This window comes from Somniosus microcephalus, chromosome 8 (genome assembly GCF_052327205.1).
Source record: "Somniosus microcephalus isolate GS21.2 chromosome 8, FLI_Smic_1.0, whole genome shotgun sequence".
NCBI lineage: Eukaryota > Metazoa > Chordata > Chondrichthyes > Squaliformes > Somniosidae > Somniosus > Somniosus microcephalus.
Window position 1 is genome coordinate 137,289,783 of NC_140994.1, and position 23,008 is coordinate 137,312,790.

The 23,008-nt window shown below is 47.3% G+C and overlaps 1 protein-coding gene across 1 annotated transcript in view; it reads right to left on the reverse strand.

The window, feature by feature from the left end:
• LOC147113814 (slit homolog 3 protein-like) overlaps positions 1-23,008 on the reverse strand; it is a 714,603-nt gene that overhangs the window by 150,650 nt on the left and 540,945 nt on the right. Inside the window, exon 14 of the mRNA XM_085995157.1 lies at positions 21,923-22,086. Within this exon, the coding sequence (XP_085851283.1) occupies positions 21,923-22,086 (164 nt within the window). The remainder of the gene's footprint in view (positions 1-21,922; positions 22,087-23,008) is intronic.

Consider the following 23,008-nt stretch of genomic DNA (forward strand, 5'->3'; position numbering starts at 1 on the left):
AGCAGAACCTCTGTTGTTCCCCCTGCAGACATGTAGGGCTCGATTTTCATCGGGCCGTTGAGGCGGGATTGGAGGCGTGTGGGGGGTTAAAATTGCAAAAACTGGCGGACGGGCCCAACCCCGCCTCCAAGCAATTTTCATTAAATCGTGTCTACTGGTCCCGTCTCCGAGGCGGGATAGGCCGTTAAGGACCGTAACAAGCACTAAATTGCCTCTATGATGCCATTTTGATAGGCCTTGGTGATTTTAATCCTTTTCCGATGTGAAGCACACCTGTTCTGAAGCATGACGGTGAAACCTGTCGGTAGCACAATTGGATTGCTGACTATTAGCTGCAGCTCTACCGTTAAATAGATTTTTTTTTTAATTCATTGATGGGATGTGGGCGTCGCTGGCTAGGCCTACATTTAGTGCCCATCCCTAATTGCCCTTGAGAAGATGGTGGGGAGCCGCCTTCTTGAACCGCTGCAGTCCATATGGTGTAGGTACACCCACAATGCTGTTAGGAAGGGAGTTCCAGGATTTTGGCCCAGCGACAGTGAAGGAACGGCAATACAGGTCCAAGTCAGGGAGGTGGTGATGTTCCCATGCGTCTGCTGCCCTTGTCCTTCTAAGTGGTAGAGGTCGCGGGTTTGGAAGGTGCTGTTGAAGGAGCTTTGGCGAGTTGCTGCAGTGCATCTTGTAGATGGTACACACTGCAGCCACAGTGCGCAGGTGGTGGAGGGAGTGAATGTTGAAGGTGGTGGATGGAGTGCCAATCAAGCGGGCCATCATTTGCAGGTGGCAGGACTTTGTTGTCTCAGGTCTGGGGGAACTTATAGAAGGCATAACCACAGCTGTGGAAGTTTGGAGCCTGACACCCATCTCCAGTGTGACCTCCTGGGAAACCCCTCTCGCCACCTTCACTGAGCGCTTTCTCAACTGAGACATATACCAAGTAATCCTAAGCCCTCAATGTGGAAGTCCCATTCGCGAAATGACACACGCCACAACTACAGCAGTAGCCATCAGATTTTTCATTTACAATAATCATCTGATGGCTTTTTAACATAAAACATCAAATTTCACCCAAGTGACTACCCTTGTGACTATTTGTGTAGTATCTTTCTCTTACGCATGCTCCTACATGATGCTTCCCCTGTGGCTTCAGCAGATGTGGAGGGCCCGTGCTCACCTTCTTGCTGGTCCTGTGGCGGGCATCCTCTGGGGTTGCGAACCTGTGAGGGCTCGTCAACGGTCTGCTGCTCCTGCGGCTGTGCAGGGGTTGAAACGCCGATCTCAGATGGGTGTGGACTCTGGTGGGGCTCTGACCGAGGGCTCTGCAGTGGCATGGAAGTGTGAGCGCTTGGAGAGGAACCCCCACTTCCTTGATGTCTGCCACCAACTTCCCTCTCATGGGTCAGGTCCCCCTCAGCGCTTGCAAGTGGCTTGAGAGCACCTTGCTGCACATCAGGGGGGCTATGGGGACCCGTATCTGCACTGGCAGTCCTACTCAGAAGGACTTCCATGAAGGTCTGGTTTATCTGTTCAATAGATGACCATCGCTCCTCCAGAGATGTCATTCTATTCAGAACACTCACCATGTTTTCTGCACACTGGCGACTTATCACCTCCATGGAGGTTGCCATCCATTCCATGGTGATGCGTTCATGCGCCAATGACTCCACAAAGTCTCCGCTCATGTTCGCAATGGACTCCTCCATTCGCTCCACACTCGCAGCGACCCTGGAGACAAAACCTGCCAGACACTCCTGCATCTGTTCCTGGAGTTCCAGCACCGCTGATCTTATGGATGGACCCAGAGGCAGAGGGTCGACATGCAGCTGAGCCGAGCTGGCAGAGTCCTGCGCCCTCCGACTAGGACTCTCCATTGCTGTCCCTGTCTCCACAATCTGCTGATGCTCACTTGTGAGCTGTGATACACCAGGTGACAACACTACTCTATCTCGCGATGGTCCCACCGAGGTGTGAGTGTCTGCGCTGGTGCTGGGTGCGCTGAATTCTGCTGACGCTGCGCCCTCAGAGGTTGCAGCTTCCTCTGAGGAGTCTGGATGCTCAGGCTCTTCCTCCTGGCTAGTGGGGACGGGTGCTTGCGATGTTCCTGTGGGGGAGTAAAGGAAGGAGTCAGAGATGTGATGCCAAGGTTACATGCACATTGCATATTGCAGATGATAAGTCCATCTGTTAGAGCTTCAGAATCATTATCAGCGACTCATGCAATGTCAGAGATGGAAAACTATTCTGTCACCAGCTTGTTGTGATGCACCCGTCTGTCCGTCCCCCACTTGCGCATCGTCCTCCACTCCCACGATCTCCAGGATCGCCTCCTCCCAGGGGGTGAGTTGGGCTACTGAGGGTGGCCCTCCTCCTTTCTCTCTTATTGTGAGCTCTCTTTTCCTGCAATGAGGGAGACAAGTGGACGTTGAGCGAGAATGAAGGAGTGAGTGTAGAGAATCCATAGCATAAATGCTCAGAAGGAGACAAAGATGGTATGAGGTGGCAAGACCAAGGGCCCTCCCTGTTTGTTGTCAGATGTTTTCATAGCATCACAGTGATAGGGATTGTGAGGGCCGCATAGTCGAATAGTTAGGTGAATGTGACCACAGAGAGAGAGGGAATGGGTAAGGGTGCAGTGTCAAGTGGGATGTGGAGGACGAGATTGCTAAAGCTGAGTGCTGGTGAGGAGAGGCAATGGGGATCAGATTGAGGGTGATGGGAAATTCACTCACTTTTCCAGTGCGCAGAAAGTCATGAAATCTCTTCTTGCTTGAAGCCAGATTCTGTGGGTTACTGGCGAGTTCACCTCCTGGGCCCACACAGCCTTGGTTTGCTGGGGAGGCTTCTTCCTCCCTGAAGAAGGGAAGAGCACCTCTTTATGTGCTCTTGCTCCCTCCACTAAAGCCTGCAGAGCAACTTCATCGAAGCGGGGTGCAGACCTAGGTCTCTGGCTGGCCACTCTTCCTGCAGGTGCCTCTCACTGCAAAGGCCAAAAGGTTGGCAGTCTGCAGAAGAAGCAAGGCTTTTTGCAGACCTTAAATGCAGCAGCAATGATGACATCATCGGAGGCGACATTCAGACTGGAAAAACTCATTGGCCATGGGTTCCCACACGTTGGAACTCAATTGGCCAATTAAGTTAAAATCGCATCATTCTCCCACATTGATTTAGAATCGGGTGGCTAACACAAAATGCGGATTACACGACCCCAGCCCGCCCCAGTATCAAAATCCAGCCCGTAGCATCTTACACTGATCACACCGTGTCACTGGGTTTACAGAGCTTAGAGGTCCTTCTCCAGGCCTGTCAATTGTCCTCCTTCAGGGTATGGTTGTCAACTCTCCAGGATTGTCTGGGGGTCTCCAGGAACTGAAAATTAATCTCCTGGACACTATTGCGAGCAACCCGGGAGAAAAATCATAGCGGCATTAAAAAACGTGTTTTTTTCATTTTCTTTGAACACTTTTGTTTATTAGTTATAAAAACATTGGAGGTGCAGAAAAAGACTGAATCACCCAATCGGGTAACTAAGGCCGCGATTTTCCGAGTGGCGGCGGGTTGGAGTCGGGTTCGATGTTTGGTGGGTTCCGGTCCCGCTGCCGGTTTAATCCGCTCTGAAATAATGATTTTGCCTTAAGTGGGCTGATTAAGCCTGTCATGCGCGCTACCCGGCCCAATCAGTAGGTTCGGGTCTGCTGCTCGCCTCTGCTGACGTCTTTCAGCCAGCTGCATTTAAGGGGCCCATGCAGCCTTGTTGTTGATCATTCCTATTCTGCTGCTTCTCAGTGTGGCACTTCTGAAGATGACTGCTTCAAGACCCAAGGCAACTCCCAGATTTGATGAGGAGTCCCTCCATGCTCTTGTGGAGGGAGTGAGAGGGTGCCAAGAGGTACTGTTCCCTTCAAATAGACGGAGGAAGCCTCTTCAGAAAACCAAGGCAGCCTGGCCGCAAATTGCTGAGGAGGTGAGCGCCAGGTCTTTGTGTGGTCGCATCTGGGTTCAGTGCAGGAAAAGGTTCAATGACCTGCCATGTACAGCAAAAGTGAGTATAACATCACACTTACCTTCAATCTGCTACCCATCTCCACTCATCACCAGCACTCTGCATTATCAACCTACTCCTGCACATACCACTTTACCCTTACATCCCTTGCACCCTTAACCATCCCTCTCTCTCTATGTACAGAATCACCTCACCATTCTACCATGCACCCCTCACACTCGCTATCACTGTTATGCAATGACAAGAACTAACAACGCACAGGGAGGGCCCTTGGTATTGGCACCTCACTCCATCTTTGTCTCCCTCTTAAGCATCTATGCTATGGATTCTCTACACTCACACCAACATTCTCACTCAAACTCCACTTGTGTCCCTCAGTGCAGGAAAAGAGATCCCACAATAAGAGGGAGAGGGGCAGGACAGGAGGAGGGCCACCTTCAATTGCCCACTTGACCACTGCTGAGGAGGTTGCTCGCGACATTGTCGGAGGTGCTGAGGAGCTGGAAGTGGGGGACGGTGAGACGGGCGCAGTAGAGCAAGCTGGTGACAGAATAGATTTGCAACCCTCTCATTTAGATTGCATGAGTGACTGATATGGCATCTGATGTTCATACAGATTGAGTTCTGATTATCTGCACAATTCGATGTGCCTGCTACGTTAATAGTCTAACTCATGCCTTTACTCCCCCACAGGACCATCGAGAGCCCCCCTCCCCACTGTCTAGGAGGAAGAGCCGGAAGACTCCTCAGAGGAAGCTGCAACCTCTGAGGGCGCAATGTCAGCAGAATTGAGCGCACCCAGCACCAGCGCAGAAACGCACACCTCGGTGGGTCATTCACGAGATAGATTAGTGTTGTCACCTGGTGTATCACAGCTCACAAGTGAGCATCAGCAGATTGTGGAGACAGGGACAGCAGTGGAGAGTCCTCGTCGGAGGCCGCAGGGCACTTCTAGCTCTGCTCAGCTGCATGTGGACCCTGTGCCTCTGGGGCCATCCAGAAAGAGAGCGGTGCTGGAACTTCAGCAACAAGTGCAGGAGTCTGACAGGTTTTGCATCCACGGTAACTGTGAGTGTGCAGAGAATGGAGGAGTCCATCTCAAACATAAGCAATGCCATGGTGGATGCAATGGCGCATGAACGTGCCACCGTGGAGAGGGTGGCAACCTCCTTGGAGGACGTAAGTTGCTAGACTCAACAGAGCATGGTGACTCTTCTAAATAGATGGTCTGCTATGGAGGATAGATGGTCAGCTATTGAGGAGAGACACCAGAGGTACCTGGACGTCCTCCTCATGGCCCCACTGATGTGCAGCTAGGTGCTCTCCAGCTACTTGCTAGCAGTGAAGTGCGGGCGACCCATGAGAGGGATATTAGTTGTCGACAACAAGGAAGTGTGAGCTCCTCTCCAAGCACTCACACTCCCATGCCACTGCGGAGCCCGCGGTCAGCACCCCAGATCCCTCACCTAACTGAGATGGCCGTCTCAGCCCCTGCACAGCCGTAGAAGGAGCAGACTGTTGCCGAGCCCTCCCAGGCTCCCAAACCCAGAGGACGCCCGCCAAAGGTGTCGAAAGCAGGAGCAGCATGAAAGTAAGCAAGGTGCCTCAACATCTGCTGAAGCCACAGGGGAAGCACCACATAGAAGCACGCGTAAGAGAAAGTTAACACACAAGTAGTCACAAGGGTAGTCACTTGGGCGTTTTGACGTAATACAAATTGAAGATTATCATCGTCATTTCAATTGTAATAAAGAAATGTGATGGCAAACATTCAAAGAGTTGGCCTATGTGTGCCCAGAAATGGAAGTGTCACAGAGAGGTGTCAGGGTGCCTTTCATCTGTAATGATGGTGGTGAGAGTGACAGGAACCCACAGTTTATTGTACAGATGGTGTATGGTGTGTTAAGAAGGTGGCAGCCACATGTGTTGCTTTATAAACTTAAGCGAATCTGGCATGGATTAGAGCATCCCTTGTATCACGGCCAGCAATGTGCTCGCGTGCTGGTGGAACTAGCACATCCGCCTCTGCAAGGTCTTCCTCCTCCTCCTCCTCCTCATCTGAGGAGGCTGTGTGCTGAGCCACTTGTTCCTCAGGCAGCGGTAAGCCACGCTGCTGTGTGATGTTACACTGTGCACAGCAGACCACGATGATTCTGGAGACCCTGGCTGGCGAGTACTGTAGGGCTCCACCTGATCTGTCGAGGCATCTGAATCGCATTTTGAGCAAGCCGATGGTTTGCTCGATGATAGCGCTGGTGGAAATGTGGCCGGCATAGTAACGCTCCTCAGCTTGTTTGATGGCCTCCTCATCGGTGTCATTAACCGCGTCTTCAGGGGACAGCCCTTGTCTCCAAGTAGCCATCCAGAAAGTTGGGTTGGTGGATTGAAGAGCTGAGGCACAGTAGACTGCTGCAGGATGAACAAGTCATGGCAACTGCCAGGGAACTTGGCGCAAACATGTATAATGTTCTTCCTGTGGTTACACACCAGCTGGATGATAAGGGGGTAGTAGCCCTTGCGGTTCACAAATACAGCTGGGTTGTGATGGGATGCCCTAATGGCCACGTGTGCAGTCTATGACGCCCTGCACCCTTGGCAAGCCTGCCATATTTGCAAATCCAACCGCATGCGCGATTACACTTGCTTCATCCGTGGAGAAGTGGATGTAAAAAGGACATCGGTAACCTGCGTGATGCAAGTGTGTGCGGCTGACTGGGAGATGCCGCTGATGATCCCTGGAAGGACCCTGAAGCAAAATAATTGAGGGCGGTGGTGACTTTGGCAGCCACTGGTAAGGGGTGTCCACCCGCTCCTCTGGGCTCCAGGTGTTGGTGCAGCATTGTGCAGATGTCAGTGACTACATCTCGCGAAAGTCTCAGCCTCCTTTGGCACTGCTGCTCAGTCATATTGAGGAAACTCATCCTTGGCCTGTAAACCCTGTGTTGGGAGTATCTCCGCCGGCGAGGTGCAGCCCTGTGCTGACGTCCTCTGCCCTGTGCAGCATCAGGCGGGTGAGGAGGAGGTTGGCGCTCCTGTTGTTGCTGCAGCTGTTGTGCCTGGTTTTGCTGCTGCCGCGGCTGCTCTTCCTCCGATTCTGAGGACCAGGATGAGAGAGTATAAGTGGTTCCCATTCCGCTGATATATATGTCAGTTGAGGAATAGATGTTATAAATGTGGGGAGAGGGTTTTCCAAGGAGGTCACAGTGCATATGGATCTCAGCTTAACCACTTACAAGCTCAAACAACCTGCAAAATGTGTTCCAACACCACAAAAAACAAAGTTCTGCCATCTGAGAGTCAGCCATGTTACAGGTCCGCTTTTATGCTGCAGGAGCAGCTGTCAAGAATTCACGTAGTTGCTGAACCCGACACAATCAGCTGGCATGTTTTGCGAACGACGTGGAACATGCTGAAAATGTCCTAAAGTGTGAAGAGCCTGCTAAAATGGGATTATGTAGACAGTTAACAAGCTGTTAACCACCTTAAGTGCCTCTCCTGTCGCTTGCTGATGGGTCTGATCGGGACTCCCAGACCCGACACTTTGCACAGTTGCATGGAGTCGGGTTGACAGCGGGCAATCAAAATGACTTTAACCTCTGACCCGCCTCCAAACCCGCCCTCTGAGCGCCGGCAGAATTGCGGCCTAAGAGTCTGTTTCTTTCCAATTGGTGCGAGAAGGTGGTGCCCCGTGAGGGTGGATCTGTTGGGTGGCCAAAGGTGGGAATGTTGCAGCGAGGCAGCTGGAAGGGAGAGGTCATGTGATGAGGTCTCCAGGAATATGTCCAACCAGAGGTGGCAACCCTAATTCAGGGTGGGGGTGGAATCTCATGCGGGAGATTGTAATCTCCTACTCCCTGCCACCATCCCGTCCCCCCCCACCTCATGATCATGATCTCACTGCTCCACTTGTCAATAGTCCCTGTCATTTCTCTTGCTTTTTCTCATTGATACAAATGGATGCTTTTGGTGTGCGGCTCGCAAATGGAAGCACTAAAACCTGTCCACTGCTGACAGCTCCGACTTGTCCGAACTATTAACCTGGCTATGTTCAATTCTATGTTGTCACTCTTTCTGAATTAGCAGGTTAGAAACGAGGTGATGGAAATGAGAGGAGTTAAATGGAAAGTGCCCATCGTTGGTAAGAGAATCTGTTGTGAAGCTGAGGAAATCCCTTATTTGAATCCACTTGCCTGTTGTTCAAGTAAGGTAGGACACCAGCAACAAATTTTACTTTGTGTTGTCGTCAAATTGGCCTTCTTTGAAAAATAAATTGTACTTTCATTGCTGACATACATGGAAAAGTTAGAGTGCTTGTAAAGGTCATGGTGAGTTCAGAAATCCATGCAGAAGGGTATGTAGACAAGTGTGTACAGTTCAGTATCACAGCCCTCACCGTAACAATCTGGTACAATACACCTTTACTGTAACACTCCCTGATATAACACACTCCTTGCTGTAACACTGAGAATTTTATATTAAGATAGTGATAAAGTGACAAATGTGCTAATTGTTCATGGTTACCTCATTAATAAAGTAGCCACACAAAGTAGCCTCCTTATATACTGTAACAGGCTTTGGTTAAAGATGTTACAGGAAACTTTGTGATATCCGGGACCGAGCTGTTGCCGATCTATCAAAACTGCCGGACATACCAGCGTTAATGTTGAAGCATACGGAGGTTTTCATCTCCGTATCTAACAACAAACACTGTTGCTTAGCAACAGCTTCTAAACAGTCGGCCCGTACCTTGGAAGCGTCTCTGTAGCTTAGCAACAGCTTCAGAGAGACTTTCCAGAGCCCGACTGTTGAAAAAAAGCCACGAGAAGGAAAAAAACCTAACAAAACGGCTCCTGATTTCTGCCGGTAGATCGAGGTTTCCGGACATACAACCTCTGGATAAACCAAAGTCTCCTGTATTATAGAAGGTTAACTCAATTTGCCGTCTCCAAAAATCCAAATTCATACAGACAGCAATATCTCAATTAGTTACGTATTCATCAGCAATAATAAGTATCTTTAAACAACAGCATGACCATGCATTCATTGCTGCTCTGCTGTGAGTGATTTTGTGCTCAAAATAACCCAAAGTTGCCACATGATAGAAAGACGAACAACAGTGCAATTGGATTGTGCCAAGATACCCTTGGAGGTTTATAAATGGATTGTTGTTTTTAAGCACAGAATGTGGGAGTACAATCTGTTCAGGAACAATACTTTGGGGACTGTTTAATTAGGTAAATGTTGAAAATTAATGCTACAAAACAGCTGGGATGATCATGTGATCGGCGGCTAGACCGTCGCCATTGGAAAAAAATGTTATCATAAATTCTAAAATAAACTACCGTGCCCTGTCCATCTGTTTGTGTCTGTATCACTGTTTGCATTTAAGACTAATACCTAGAAGATCTCACCTGCACAGAAGACATCTGGCAAATGTTAAGATCAATAAAATATAAAAGGGCCAATTTTTCAGGCAAATTTGCATTCAGAAACAGTTAAATGTAATTCCACATTTAAGGTGGCACAGTAGTTGGGGAGTGATGTGCTCTCTTCAGAGGGATTCAGCTTACTTTCAAGTCTTGAGCTCTAGTAATGGTGGAGTCCCATTCAGACGACCCCAGGCTCAGGGCTTTGACAGCTTAAATTGTAGAGAGCTGAACCTTCATTTGGAGCAGCCCCGCTCCAATCCCAGGTTTGACAGCATGAGTTGTAAAGTGCTGGACTCCCATTCAAAGAGGCCCACTTGAATTCCAATTAGAGTTCTGGACTTCCCGTCAGGTGGGCCCGAATTCAAATTTCAGCCTTGACTTGCATTTCAACTCAACTGCTCTCAGTGGACAAGTTTCACCAATATTCATTCCGGCTGTTATAACCAAAACATTTTGTGCAAATGAAAATCCCAGAAACCTGTTGCCATGGACCACCAAGCATCAGCTATTTACTATGCTTTTAGGGTGGGACAGGGAAAATGGCACCTGACTGAAAACACTCTGTACGTGCATTTTTTAATATATAAAAAAGGGACAGCTGTGGAGTACCCAAAGTGATCCAAATTGGGCCAAAGTTGAGTATTTGATAATAAACTCCACATGGTTCAGTTTTAATCACTGTGGCTTTACATTTCACTCCAGTCGCTCCACATAACTGAAATCCCTCATCCCTGGTATCATTCTGATAAATCACCTCTGCATCCTCTCCAAGGCCTTGACATCCATCCTAAAGTGTGGTGCCCAGAATTGGACACAATACTTCAGCCGTGGCCTAACCAGCGATTTATAACTGTTTAACATAACTTCCTTGCTTTTGTACTCAGTGCCTTATGGCAACATTTAATGGTACAACGTGTCAATCCATGAGTTGTTTATCAGTTTCTTTATACTTCTGTTTTGTGAATAACCACTGGAACAAGGCACAGTGCAAAGGGGTTGTAGCATCCTGGTTTTGTTTTAGTAGGATAGCAGAACTTGATGAAGTGGCATCATAGTTAGAAGATTCTCAACTATTACCAGTATTATGGTGGTTTATCTTCCACCTATAAGAACAACTTACATTTATATAGTCCCTTTAATGTAAAAAAAAGTCTCAAGGCATTCAGAGGCATGGGAAAAATGGACACCACCCAAAGGAGGAGAGATTAAGTTGGATGACCAAAAGCTTGGTCAAAAAGCTGGGTTTTAAGGATAGTCTTAAAGGAGGAGAGGAAGGTGGAAAGGCAAAGGGGTTTAAAGAAGGCAATTCTAGAAAGTGGTACCTATTTGGCTCAACACAGCCACCAAAGGTGAAGCAAAGGGAGGGGTGAATGCACTAGAGGCTGGAATCAGAAGAACAGAGTGCTCAGAGAAGTGTTATAGGTCTGGAGGATGGGCCCCTGGAGGGATTTAAAGACACTGGAATCCTGTAAAATAGACCAGGAACGTGCTTCTGCACAAACTAACTTCACAATAGTTCAGTGAGTAAATATGCTGTGTGGCATGCTACTGAACCCTAAAAATCAGAAGGGTCCCTGCTCTCTATTCACTTAAATTAATGTCATTTGGTGGTGTCAAATGTTTCTGGGCTAGGGAATGGGAAATGTTCCCCATGATTCCTGCTCTCGATTGCTTTTCACAGATCCCTGACAAATATACATGTGCATAGATGCAAAGTGAGGACAGGATAGGGTTCAGTTATGATGACTCATCCCAGTTGAATAGCCTGCAAACCCTCACTGCCTAGGCTCACGCATGAAGAACAGCCCTTTAGTGAGGGGCTGAAGGGCTGACAGCACCAGTGAAACAATACCTAGCATGAGCTTTCAGGAAAGGAGGGATTCGAAGAGCAAAATCAGGGGAAACTGGATGGCTACCTGCAACTAGTGCTAATCCAGCTCCAATATACAACTCATTGAAATGGACAGATGCTCATTTGAGACCAAGAACAACATCTGGTTGCATGTCCACATTCTATCTCTTTGGCCTCAATCCTATTGGCACTGCATTTTTTTCTTCCCCCCCCAAACATGTTTGAATATTTGTTTCCTTCATTGGTTCACCTTTCTCTTCCTGAGCCCACACTGTCAAATTATAACTTAATATAAGCAACTGAGCAGCCTTTCAAGTCTTAGTAAGAGTTCAGCCTTAAGAGTCTTCTAATTCCATCTCCATTGCCAAACTATGGACTCCACCTCAAAATTCTGAATGGGTCTGTGTTGTCTAACCTCAGGTGATTTCACTGGTGTGTCTGAAACTCCCTCTAGCCTTGCCCCAGTCCCTAGTGTCCTGTATGATTCTTTCAAATCCTAGGGATGTAAGGTACAGTACAGGACAACAGAGGAACAGTCAGGCAACATTTGCCTTATGTTGGTACTTGTGTATTTTGAATGTGTATTAGAATTGTCCCACATGGGATACCGTAGTGGTGATTTGCAATGCGCTATGGGAAATGTAGTGCATTGAGTGAAGAAGCACATTGTAAATAAAATGGCCATTAACTAAACTCTCCACTCCGGAGTCCTTCTTAATTGTTATATAGGTAAGGGTATAAAACCCCTTGAGACACAACAAAACTGGCGACGAGTACGACGGACTTGCGCATCACTTTGCACTGGAATCGGCGATGTTTAAAGTAAGAAGTTCCTGTCTTTTCTTAATGGCGCGCCCGCAGTTTAGTGCTGATGCAATCGCCTCGTAAAGGTGGCGGTTCGTGTGTTACACAAATAAGAAGGGGGAGAGTAACGATACAGTGAAACGAAGTGGAGGAAAAGGACTGTAAAAATAAAAAAGTGGAGGAAAAGGACTGTAAAGATTTTTTAAAAAGAAAACAAAATGGCTATGCTAACCGGAGCGTTTGGACCATTTGATGAAACGGCGGAGCAATGGAGTGCTTATAAAGAGCATTTCTGATTTTTCGTGACTGCAAATGGCATTAAAGATGACGTGAAAGCGGCGATGTTCCTCAGTGTGATCGGAGCAAAAACATTTGGCTTGTTACGGAGTTTGATGCACCCGGAGCTAAGACATATGATCAGATTGTGGAAGTTTTAGAAACACATTTCGCACACAAGCCGCTGCTGATTGCCAAGAGGTTCAGGTTTCACAAACGAAACCAAGGGGAGGGTGAGTCCATAGCCGAATATGTTGCAGTGCTAAAGAAGCTAACTGAGCATTGTGAGTTTGGTAAAACTCTAAATGACACTGTCCGTGATAGGTTTGTGTGTGGATTAAGATGTGAAGCAACACAGAAGCGCTTGCTCACGACTGACAAACTGACGCTTAAATCAGCAGTGGAACTCGCTGTGTCTATGGAGTTAGCAGCTAAAGATGCACAGCTGTTGGGGGCTGCAACAAGAGTGCACAGGGTAGCAGCTACACCGGATAAGCATGCAAGGGGTGCCAGAGAGTGTTACAGGTGTGGAAGGTCAGGTCATCAGCCATCTGACTGCTGGTGTAAAGACCTGACCTGTCGGAAATGTGAAAGGAAAGGACACATTGAACGTGTGTGTAAAGGGCAAAGCAAACAATCCTACACAGAGACACACAAAAACAAACAAGGAAACACATCCAACTGGCATTCTAAAAAGAAAAACCTACACATGGTGAAACAAAAACAGGAAGACAGTGACGCAGACTCTGATGGGGAGCGGAATCTCCATGTGTTAACGGTGAATGGAGGCTCCTCAGGCTATGGAGTCACTCCACTACTAGAGGGAATACCGGTCAAATGGAGCGGGATACGGGGGCCACTGTCTCCTTGATTTCAGAGAAGCTATTCAAAGAAAAACTGAACCACCTATCACTGACGCCGGCCAAGCTCATCTTAAAGACCTACACTGGGGAAACAGTCCCAATGCTGGGTAAGACGGAGGTCAAGGTGGAGCTTAATGGACAAACCGTGATGCTGCCAGTTTACGTGGTCAAGGGTGATGATCCATCCCTGATGGGCAGGCCATGGTTGGAGAAAATTCATCTGGATTGGAAAAAAGTGAATGCGGTGTCAGTCGAAGAGGCGGGGCTAGCAGCAGTGTTGACAAAGCATGCGGCTGTCTTTGACGGAGAATTGGGGAGTATGAAGGGGATTATGGTCAAACTCAAGGTGAAGCCTGACAGCCAGCCATGATTCCTGAAGGCCAGGAACGTTCCCTACGCCCTCAGACCAAAGGTGGAGGCTGACCTGGAGCGTCTGGTCAAGATAGGGGTCCTGGTGCCGGTTTCGCACAGTGAGTGGGCCACGCCCGTGGTACCAGTGATGAAGAGTGACCACGTGGTTCGCTTATGTGGAGATTTCAAAGTAACAGTGAATCCTGTGCTCTCAGCTGAACAGTACCCCCTCCCCATCATTGAAGATCTTTTCGCGGGTCTAGCAGGCGGTCAGAAGTTTAGCAAGACTGATCTATGCCAAGCCTACTTGCAGATGCATGTAGAAGAGGGCTCACAAAAGTACATCACCATCACCACCCACAAGGGCCTCTACAGGTACTGCCGCCTACCCTTTGGTATAACGTCAGCACCAGCATTGTTTCAGCGGGCTATGGGCCAGATCTTAAGCGGCATTCCAGGGGTACAATGTTATCTCGACGATATCCTTGTCACAGGAAAGGACGACAACGAGCATCTGCAGAACCTGACGAAGACACTGGGAAGACTTGAAGAATATGGCTTACGCGTTCAAAAGGACAAATGCGAATTTTTCAAGCCATCAGTGGAGTACCTAGGCCATGTCATCGACGCGGACAGCCTACACACAGCACTGTCGAAAGTGAAAGCCATTGCCGACGCTCCTGCACCTACAAATGTCGGCCAGCTGCGGTCATTCTTAGGTCTCCTGAACTATTACGGAAAGTTTATTCCACAGCTGGCATCACTGTTGAAGCCATTACATGAGTTGCTGTGTCAGGGCAAGGCCTGGGCGTGGACGAAGGAGTGCGAAGCTGCATTCAAGAAAGCCAAAGCAGCTTTGACTGACCCCAGAGTGTTGACGCACTTTGACCCGTCGTTGCAGATTCAGCTGGCCTGTGACGCGTCGCCTTATGGCGTCGGAGCGGTCGTGTCCCACATCTTTCCCTCAGGCGAAGAGAAGCCGATTGCATTCGCGTCAAGGTCCCTGAGCAAGGCGGAGGTGAAATACCCGCAGATCGAAAAAGAGGCTTTGGGCATCATCTTTGGAATCAAAAAGTTCCATCACTACTTGTTCGGAAAGAAATTCACCTTGCTGACGGATCATCGTCCTCTGACATCGATCTTTCATCCACACACAGGAATACCCTCCCTGGCAGCGTGCAGGATGCAGCGCTGGGCGCTGATGTTAAGCGCTCACAATTACAACATCAAATACCGGAGGTCAGCAGCACATGGCAATGCGACGGATTGTCAAGACTTCCGCTGCCTGTGCCCTCTGAAGGCTGTGAGCAGAAGATTTTCTACTTTGACAGGGTGAGCAATGCCCCTGTCACGGCCCGGCCGGTCAAGAAAGAGACCAGAGTGGACCCTACGCTATCCAAGGTGCTGGATCGGGTGATGCGAGGAGACGGATCATGGGTGTCAGACGCACCACATGAGCGCCTACCTTACCTGTCAAGAGGGAAGGAGTTGTCTGTCACATCAGGATGCCTCCTTTGGGGCATGCGAGTGATCATACCACCAAAGCTGCAGAAACATGTCCTCAATGAGCTGCACTCAGGACATTGTGGTATTGTCCGGATGAAGGAGCTGGCACGAAGCTACTTCTGGTGGCCCGGTCTGGATCATGAAATTGAAGTTGAAGCGAAATCATGCCCATCATGCGAGACAACCAGGGATACGCCAAGAGCAGCGCCACTGCATCCATGGGAATGGCCGGCGACACCGTGGCAACGGATCCATCTGGACTTCGCGGGACCAGTGGAAGGAGCGATGTTCCTGGTCGCGGTGGACTCCCATTCCAAACGGCCGGAGGTTGCAGTAATGTCCACTACCACTACGGAGAAAACCATCGAGACTCAGAGAGATGTTCAGGCGATTTGGTCTGCCGGAGCAGATCGTAACCGACAATGGAACACAGTTCACATCCCAGGAGATGGAGGAGTTCCTCAAGAGCAATGGAATCCAGCACACGTTCTCTGCGCCTTATCATCCATCCACGAATGGATTGGCGGAGAGATTTGTCAGAATGCTGAAACGCGCGTTGAAAGCGGCAAGAAGTGATGCTCCTCTAAAGCAGCGCCTGAATGCTTTCTTGCTGAAATGCCGAAACACGCCTCATGCTACGACTGGAGCATCTCCTGCTTACCTACTCATGGGAAGGCAGCTACGGACACGCCTTGACTTGCTGAGGCCAACGTCCACAGAAGCAGTGGTGCACGCCAATCAGCAGGATCAAGTCAGCAGACGAGCTCAGAGGTCCAAAGAATGACACTTTGTGGTGGGGGGCAAAGTCCTCGTGCATAACTACACCACCCCGGAGCGGTGGGTCCCGGCTACGGTCATTCAAAAGACGGGCCCCGTTTCATACTGAGTCTGCACCGGAGACGACCGAACATGGAGACGGCATGTAGACCAGTTACTGCCAGGACAGTCGCCACAGGTAACCCAAGAAACAGAGGATCAAGCACCTGCTGGGGGCTCCAGCAGGGACTGGTCGTCCGACCCTGAGACGGTGGCACCATCCACTCTTGTGCCATCGAGGGAGGAAGCCACGCCTGCAGGGTCACGGGAGAGCCAGCCAGAGCCTGCTCCTGAGACTAGGCATTACCCCCAAAGAGAAAGGCAGCCTTCAGAGCGCCTTAGTTACAGTTAGTGCTAACCTGTGTACATGGGGCAGAATAATCCCCAGGGTTAGCGGAATGTAGAGGCAGTCTACCCTCTCTTCCAAAGTTATAGTCATTTTCAGTTATTCTATTTTGTGGACATTCTATTTTAAGGGGGAGGAAATATGTTGTGTATTTTGAATGTGTATCAGAAATGTCCCACTTGGGATACCGTAGTGGCGATTTGCAATGCACTATGGGAAATGTAGTGCATTGAGTGAAGAAGCACATTGTAAATAAAATGGTCGTTAACTAAACTCTCCACCCCGGAGTCCTTAATAATTGTTATATAGGTAAGGGTATAAAACAGTACTCACACTGCTTGGATGCTTAATCAGGGAAGAGAAAATTCTACAACAGCTGTTATGTAACAAGTTGCCAACATGAGCCACAATCTTCTCTACCAAAGGAGTTAACTTTCTAAATTCCCACTGACAACATGGATCCTCAGAACACAGTGCAAACTGGGTAATATGTAAGCAATTCATCACTTATTCCACACTGCTCTCACTTCTCGCTAGAGTCACAGCTTATTGCTGGGTACAGTACCACCATCCTTTATTACTTCAGCCAACTGCTGTGGCCAGTGCTCCTGCTCCTGCTTATTATTCAGATGTAGCAAACAAAACAACTGTGAACTATGAATGACATTGAGTAATATTCACCATGCTAGAGAAACCGACTAAGAGCAGTACAAGCTGCATTGGTGATGAAGAAAATACGTGTCTCAAGCAGGTGCAGCTGTCATATCAACCATATTCACTTCTGGTTAAAAAATATTGTACAGCCTGTACAATGGTGTACAGCTCTCATCCTTTATATGCAAGTACAGTGGAACCTAATTTTAGTTATTGCTGTTGTTATAATTCAGGATAACTCCCAGTACTTTTACTCATGCTCACCACAAAAAGCAGCTTCCATTACCACATTTGCACTTCCTATGAACTGAAACTCGATCCTATAAATGCAGTCGTGAGTGGTGGTGGACAATTAAACAGTTAACAGGAGGAGGAGGCTCCAAAAATATCCCCATCCTCAATGATGGTGGAGCCCAGCACGTGAGTGCAAAAGACAAGGCTGAAGCATTTGCAACTATCTTCAGCCAGAAGTGCCGAGTGGATGATCCATCTCGGCCTCCTCCTGAGGTCCCCAGCATCACAGATGCCAGTCTTCAGCCCATTCAATTCACTCCACGTGATGTCAAGAAACGGCTGAAGACACTGGATACTGCAAAGGCTATGGGCCCTGACAACATTCCAGCAATAGTACTGAAGACTTGTGCTCCAGAACTAGCTGCGCCCCTAGCCAAGCTGTTCCAGTACAGCTACAACACTGGCATCTACCCGGCAATGTGGAAAATTGCCCAAGTATGTCCTGTCTACAAAAAGCAGGACAAATCCGGCCCGGCCAATTACCGTCCCATCAGTCTACTCTCAATCATCAGCAAAGTGATGGAAGGTGTCGTCGACAGTGCTATCAAGCGGCACTTACTCAGCAATAACCTGCTAACTGACGCCCAGTTTGGGTTCCGCCAGGGCCACTCAGCTCCTGACCTCATTACAGCCTTGGTCCAAACATGGACAAAAGAGCTGAACTCAAGAGGTGAGGTGAAAGTGACTGCCCTTGACATCAAGGCAGCATTTGATCGAGTGTGGCATCAAGGAGCCCTAGCAAAACTGAAGTCAATGGGAATCAAGGGGAAAACTCTCCATTGGTTGGAATCATACCTAGCACAAAGGAAGTTGGCTGTGGTTGTTGGAGGTCATTCATCTCAATCACATGACATCACTGCAGGAGTTCCTCAGGGCAGTGTCCTAGGCCCAACCATCTTCAGCTGTTTCATCAATGACCTTCCCTCCATCATAAGGTCAGAAGTGGGGATGTTCGCTGATGATTGCACACTGTTCAGCACCATTCGAGACTCGTCAGATACTGACGCAGTCCATGTCCATATGCAGCAAGACCTGGACAACATTCAGACTTGGGCTGACAAGTGGCAAGTAACATTCGCACCACACAAGTGCCAGGCAATGACCATCTCCAACAAGCGAGACTCTAACCATCTCCCCTTGACATTCAATGGTATTACCATCGCTGAATCCCCCACTATCAACATCCTGGGGGTTACCATTGATCAGAAGCTGAACTGGACCAGCCATATAAATACTGTGGCTACAAGAGCAGGCCAGAGGCTGGGAATTCTGCGGCGAGTGTCTCACCTCCTGACTCCCCAAAGCCTTTCCACCATCTACAAGGCACAAGTCAGGAGTGTGATGGAATACTCTCCACTTGCCTGGATGAGTGCAGCTCCAACAACACTCAAGAAGCTCGACACCATTCAGGATAAAGCAGCCCGCTTGATTGGCACTCCATCCACCACCTTCAACATTCGCTCCCTCCACCACCGGCGCACTGTGGCTGCAGTGTGCACCATCTACAAGATGCACTGCAGCAACTCGCCAAAGCTCCTTCAACAGCACCTTCCAAACCCGCGACCTCTACCACTTAGAAGGACAAGGGCAGCAGACGCATGGGAACATCGCCACCTACAAGTTCCCCTCCAAGCCACACACCATCCTGACTTGGACCTGTATCGCCGTTCCTTCACTGTCGCTGAGCCAAAATCCTGGAACTCCCTTCCTACCAGCATTGTGGGTGTACCTACACCATATGGACTGCAGCAGTTCAAGAAGGCGGCTCACCACCATCTTCTCAAGGGCAATTAGGGATGGGTACTAAATGCAGACCTAGCCAGCCAGCGACGCCCACATCCCAACAATGAATTTTTAAAAAAGTCTTTCTTTCTTTCCTTCTTATTGTCAGCCGTGGCTCAGTTTGTAGTACTTTCGCCTCTGAGTCAGAAGGTTGTGGATTCATAGTCCCACTCCAGAGACTTGAGCACAAAAATCCAGGTTGACACTCCAGTGCAGTGCTGAGGGAGTGCTGTACGGTCGGAAGTGCCATCTTTCGGATGAGACGTTAAACCGATAAATCGCTCAGGTGGATGTAAATCGCTCAGGTGGATGTAAAAGATTTCATGGCAGTATTTTGAAGAAGAGCAAGGGAGTTATCCCCGGTGTCCTGGCCAATATTTATCCATCAATGTAACAAAAAAAAGATTATCTGGTTGTTATCACATTGCTGTTTGTGGGAGCTTGCTGTGTGCAAATTGGCTGCTGCATTTCCTATTCCTACATTACAACAGTGACTAAACTTCAATAAAAAAAGTAATTAATTGGCTGTGAAGTACTTTGGGGCATCCTGAGGTTGTGAAAAGCGCTATATAAATGCAAGTCTTTCTTTCTTTCTTTCTTATCCACAAAATATCTGGGATAGCAATACCACCAGAAGAACAATGAACTCTTTTACTGTTAAGAGGACATTTTGGAAATAATACGGTCTACCCACTGTGTGTTCAGAACTCTCTGCATGTGCAGAAACTACTGTGCTAACAGACCATATCGATCAGGCTAAAATCCAACTTGTTTTTATTCAGAAGCAAAATTACACTGAAGCAGGAATATATTGTCAGATTGTTACAAAACAGAATGCATTCCTTAACTCTCACCATAATGCTACATCTGTTTTTCTCAAACCAAAATAATAAAGCTCTTTTGATTTACTTTTTAAAAAAACATAAATTCAGGCAGCAACCTATACCTGTGATGAAACTAAATTTACTGAATTAAATTAGGGCAATCTTGCCATATTATCCCCAGATTCAGGTAACCTCTGGCTATAGAGAAGTTAATCAAGGGGGATTTGAAAGATGACTCCAGGATACCAGCCTCAAGTAATTTTCACACCTTCACGACAAAATGAAACCAAGAGTCATACCAGCTGTGCACAAATTGACTGCCGTGTTTCCTACATTACAAGAGTGACAACACTGCTAAAGTACTTGATTGGTTGTAAAGCGCTTTGGGACGCCCTGAGCTCATGAAAGCCACTACAGAAATGTGAGTCTCTCTTTCTAACTCACCTGATCTGATTAATGATTCACCATGTCAAGGAGGCACTTTTTAAAAACTTTTACTAAACTTGTAAATGGGCCACCTTTTCATGTGGAAATCTAGCCCAGGCTTTTAAACAACTAAATGTGTATATTTTTACACAAATTTTATGAATGAACTGACAACTTAGTGGAGATTGCGGGAAACTGAAGGGTCGTGGCACAAAAGCCTTCTGCTTCGTTTTAAGTTGGTTATAGTGACTGTAACGAACTGGAGATCTGTTTTGTTTTCAATCATAAAAAAAAAATGACTTAGCAGCGCTGTGATAAGTTTAAAATGTCTCTTTAATTTCCAGAAGGTCTGTTTCTCTGTATCGGAGGAAATAGCCATCTTGACTGAAGTTTTAATGTCACTTCAAAGGATGTTGCCCAGCCTTGAAGAAATAGATTGCTTAATAAGTATCTGTGCTGACCAGCCCACCAAGGGAGAAGGCTATCACTCGCTGTACTAGGGTTGCTTTGTTTCACAGGTATAAACATCACACCGGGAAAACCTGTCAGGCAGTTTCTGTGCTTCTGGACACCTTTTTAATTGGCAATGTTGTGTAATTGAACCGGTTACCTTTGTGCTATCTGCTGCCTTTTGACTCAGCTTGGACTTCAAAAGGAAACCTGAAGCATAATTGTTGCCTGATATCAAGGTTTCCTCAATGAATCTCAGCTGCCACATTTCAACAGTGACTACACTTCAAAAGTATTTAATTGGCTGTAAATCGCTTTGGAACATCTTGGAGGTTGTGAAAGGCGCTATATAAATGCAAGTCTTTCTTCTCTTTGTCAGGCAGCAAACAAGCTGGGGCTGGCTGGTAGAACACGCCCATGAATTTTTGATTTAATGGATAAACACATCATGTACATTCGTCCTAACTAAGAGCATTGCTTTTGATCTATGAGGGCTTCAAGACATTTTATTGTTTTGTAGCAGATTCTCTTAATTTAAGTAAGGGACATTCTCTTAATTTAAGTAAGGGACAATGTGATTTATCTGTCTGCACTTTTTGACTTTTGCTTCAGCTAATTTTATTTTCCAATAGAAATAATCAGTGATACCATTACTGTGCACTATTTAACCAACAAAATTGCTAAGTGATCAAAATAAACAGAGAATCAACAAAAAGTTTTATTTTAATCATCACTCTTTGATGCAGTTTTATTTACCAAAAGAGTCCTGATCGTAAACGAGAAAAAGCAGCGATGTCACTTTAAAATCTGTCTGTTATAATAAAGCAGTTAACCTTGTTCACCAGCCTCCACCCTTCCTGCCTTTCTTTCTCTAACTTAATAACATTTTCTGGATTTAATTTGCAAAGATGATGCTGTTTCCTAATTACTGCTGTCTCAGACAGTCAAATTTAATTTGACAGCCTCTGTCATTCTTTTTTTAAATAAATATGTATTTCAAACACACAATAGGCACTGTCAGTGAAAACAAAAATACACCGTGAGAAAGATGACTTTGCCAAAGATCATTGGAACTTACCTCTCAGTAAATTCCACTTATCCCTGTTTCTGACTAGCTGGCTAGAGTGATGGACAGACCCGTATTCCACACTGACCTCCGACCCACAGAGAAGATTTGATTTCTGAAGGACAGGCCCCCATTTATCGGGCTGATTTGGATACGCAGCTAATTTTTCGAATCGGGCTTTACCTGAGCAGCGGAACTTCTTCCCCTTGATCTGATTGATGCGTTTGTTGGCCAAGCGGCGTGGGTTGGTGCAGCGAGCACCGCTGGTTTCAATTGGGTTGTTGTGGAGATAGTCGGCCAGCCACCTCAGATGGCAGTCACACACAAACGGATTCTGGGCCAAGTGGCTGCATTTAAAAAGATAATTTTTTGAGAGTGAGACCAATAATTCTAAAACCAAAAAAGTAAGATGTCTCAAAGCTCTACATATTTTTTTTCAATTGTTACTAGATCGCAAGCAAAGTCTCTCCTTTTAAAAAGGGGGGTCTTACTATCACGTGCGAAAATCAGCTTCAAAAGTTTACTATTATTATTTCTCTGACATTTTTATTTCAAGTTTTTGACAGTGTGAGGGAGCTGGATTAACATCAGCAGAAATACAGTCAGTAACATAGGGCGTTGTCTTGGAAGAGTTACTGAGCCCGACAGTGTGAGGGAGCTGGATTAACATCAGTAGGGATAGTAACACAGGGTTGCTGACTGCGAGGTGTTATTGAAGCTGACTTCAGTATGAAAAATGAAGACTTTTGTGCTCATCAAAAGGCTTAAGTCTTGTGTATGTAGCACTCAGGTCAGGTATTATAGAGGTTAGAGAAATAAAAATGTACTGTATAATAAAACCCTGGAATGAACAGGTTTATGAACTGATTTGTAAATTAAACATATTTTTTTTTTTTTTAAATCAGGGACAGATCCTGATTCCTAGGTAATGATGCTGTGTCTTAAAAGTTAGTCTGCTGCCTGGATTCAGATTTATTGCCAGCAGAAGAAAGCAAATAAAGACTTTGAAAAGACTGAATCCAGCCAGACTGTACTGTAGAGTCGACCAATGGCGTAGTGAAGCCAGCAAGGCTGCATGAGCAGGAGATAGGCTGTGCATCAGTGCTGTCATACAGCGCTGGCGAACTTGATACACAGCCCGTCGTTCGGCCAGGTTGACTTTGCCGATTAGTCGCGCAGGCGCAGAGTCAAAGACAATACGTAATGAGACTGTGATCTCTTCCCCAAAAAGCTGTTGAGGCTGAGGGTCAATTGAAATTTCAAAACTGA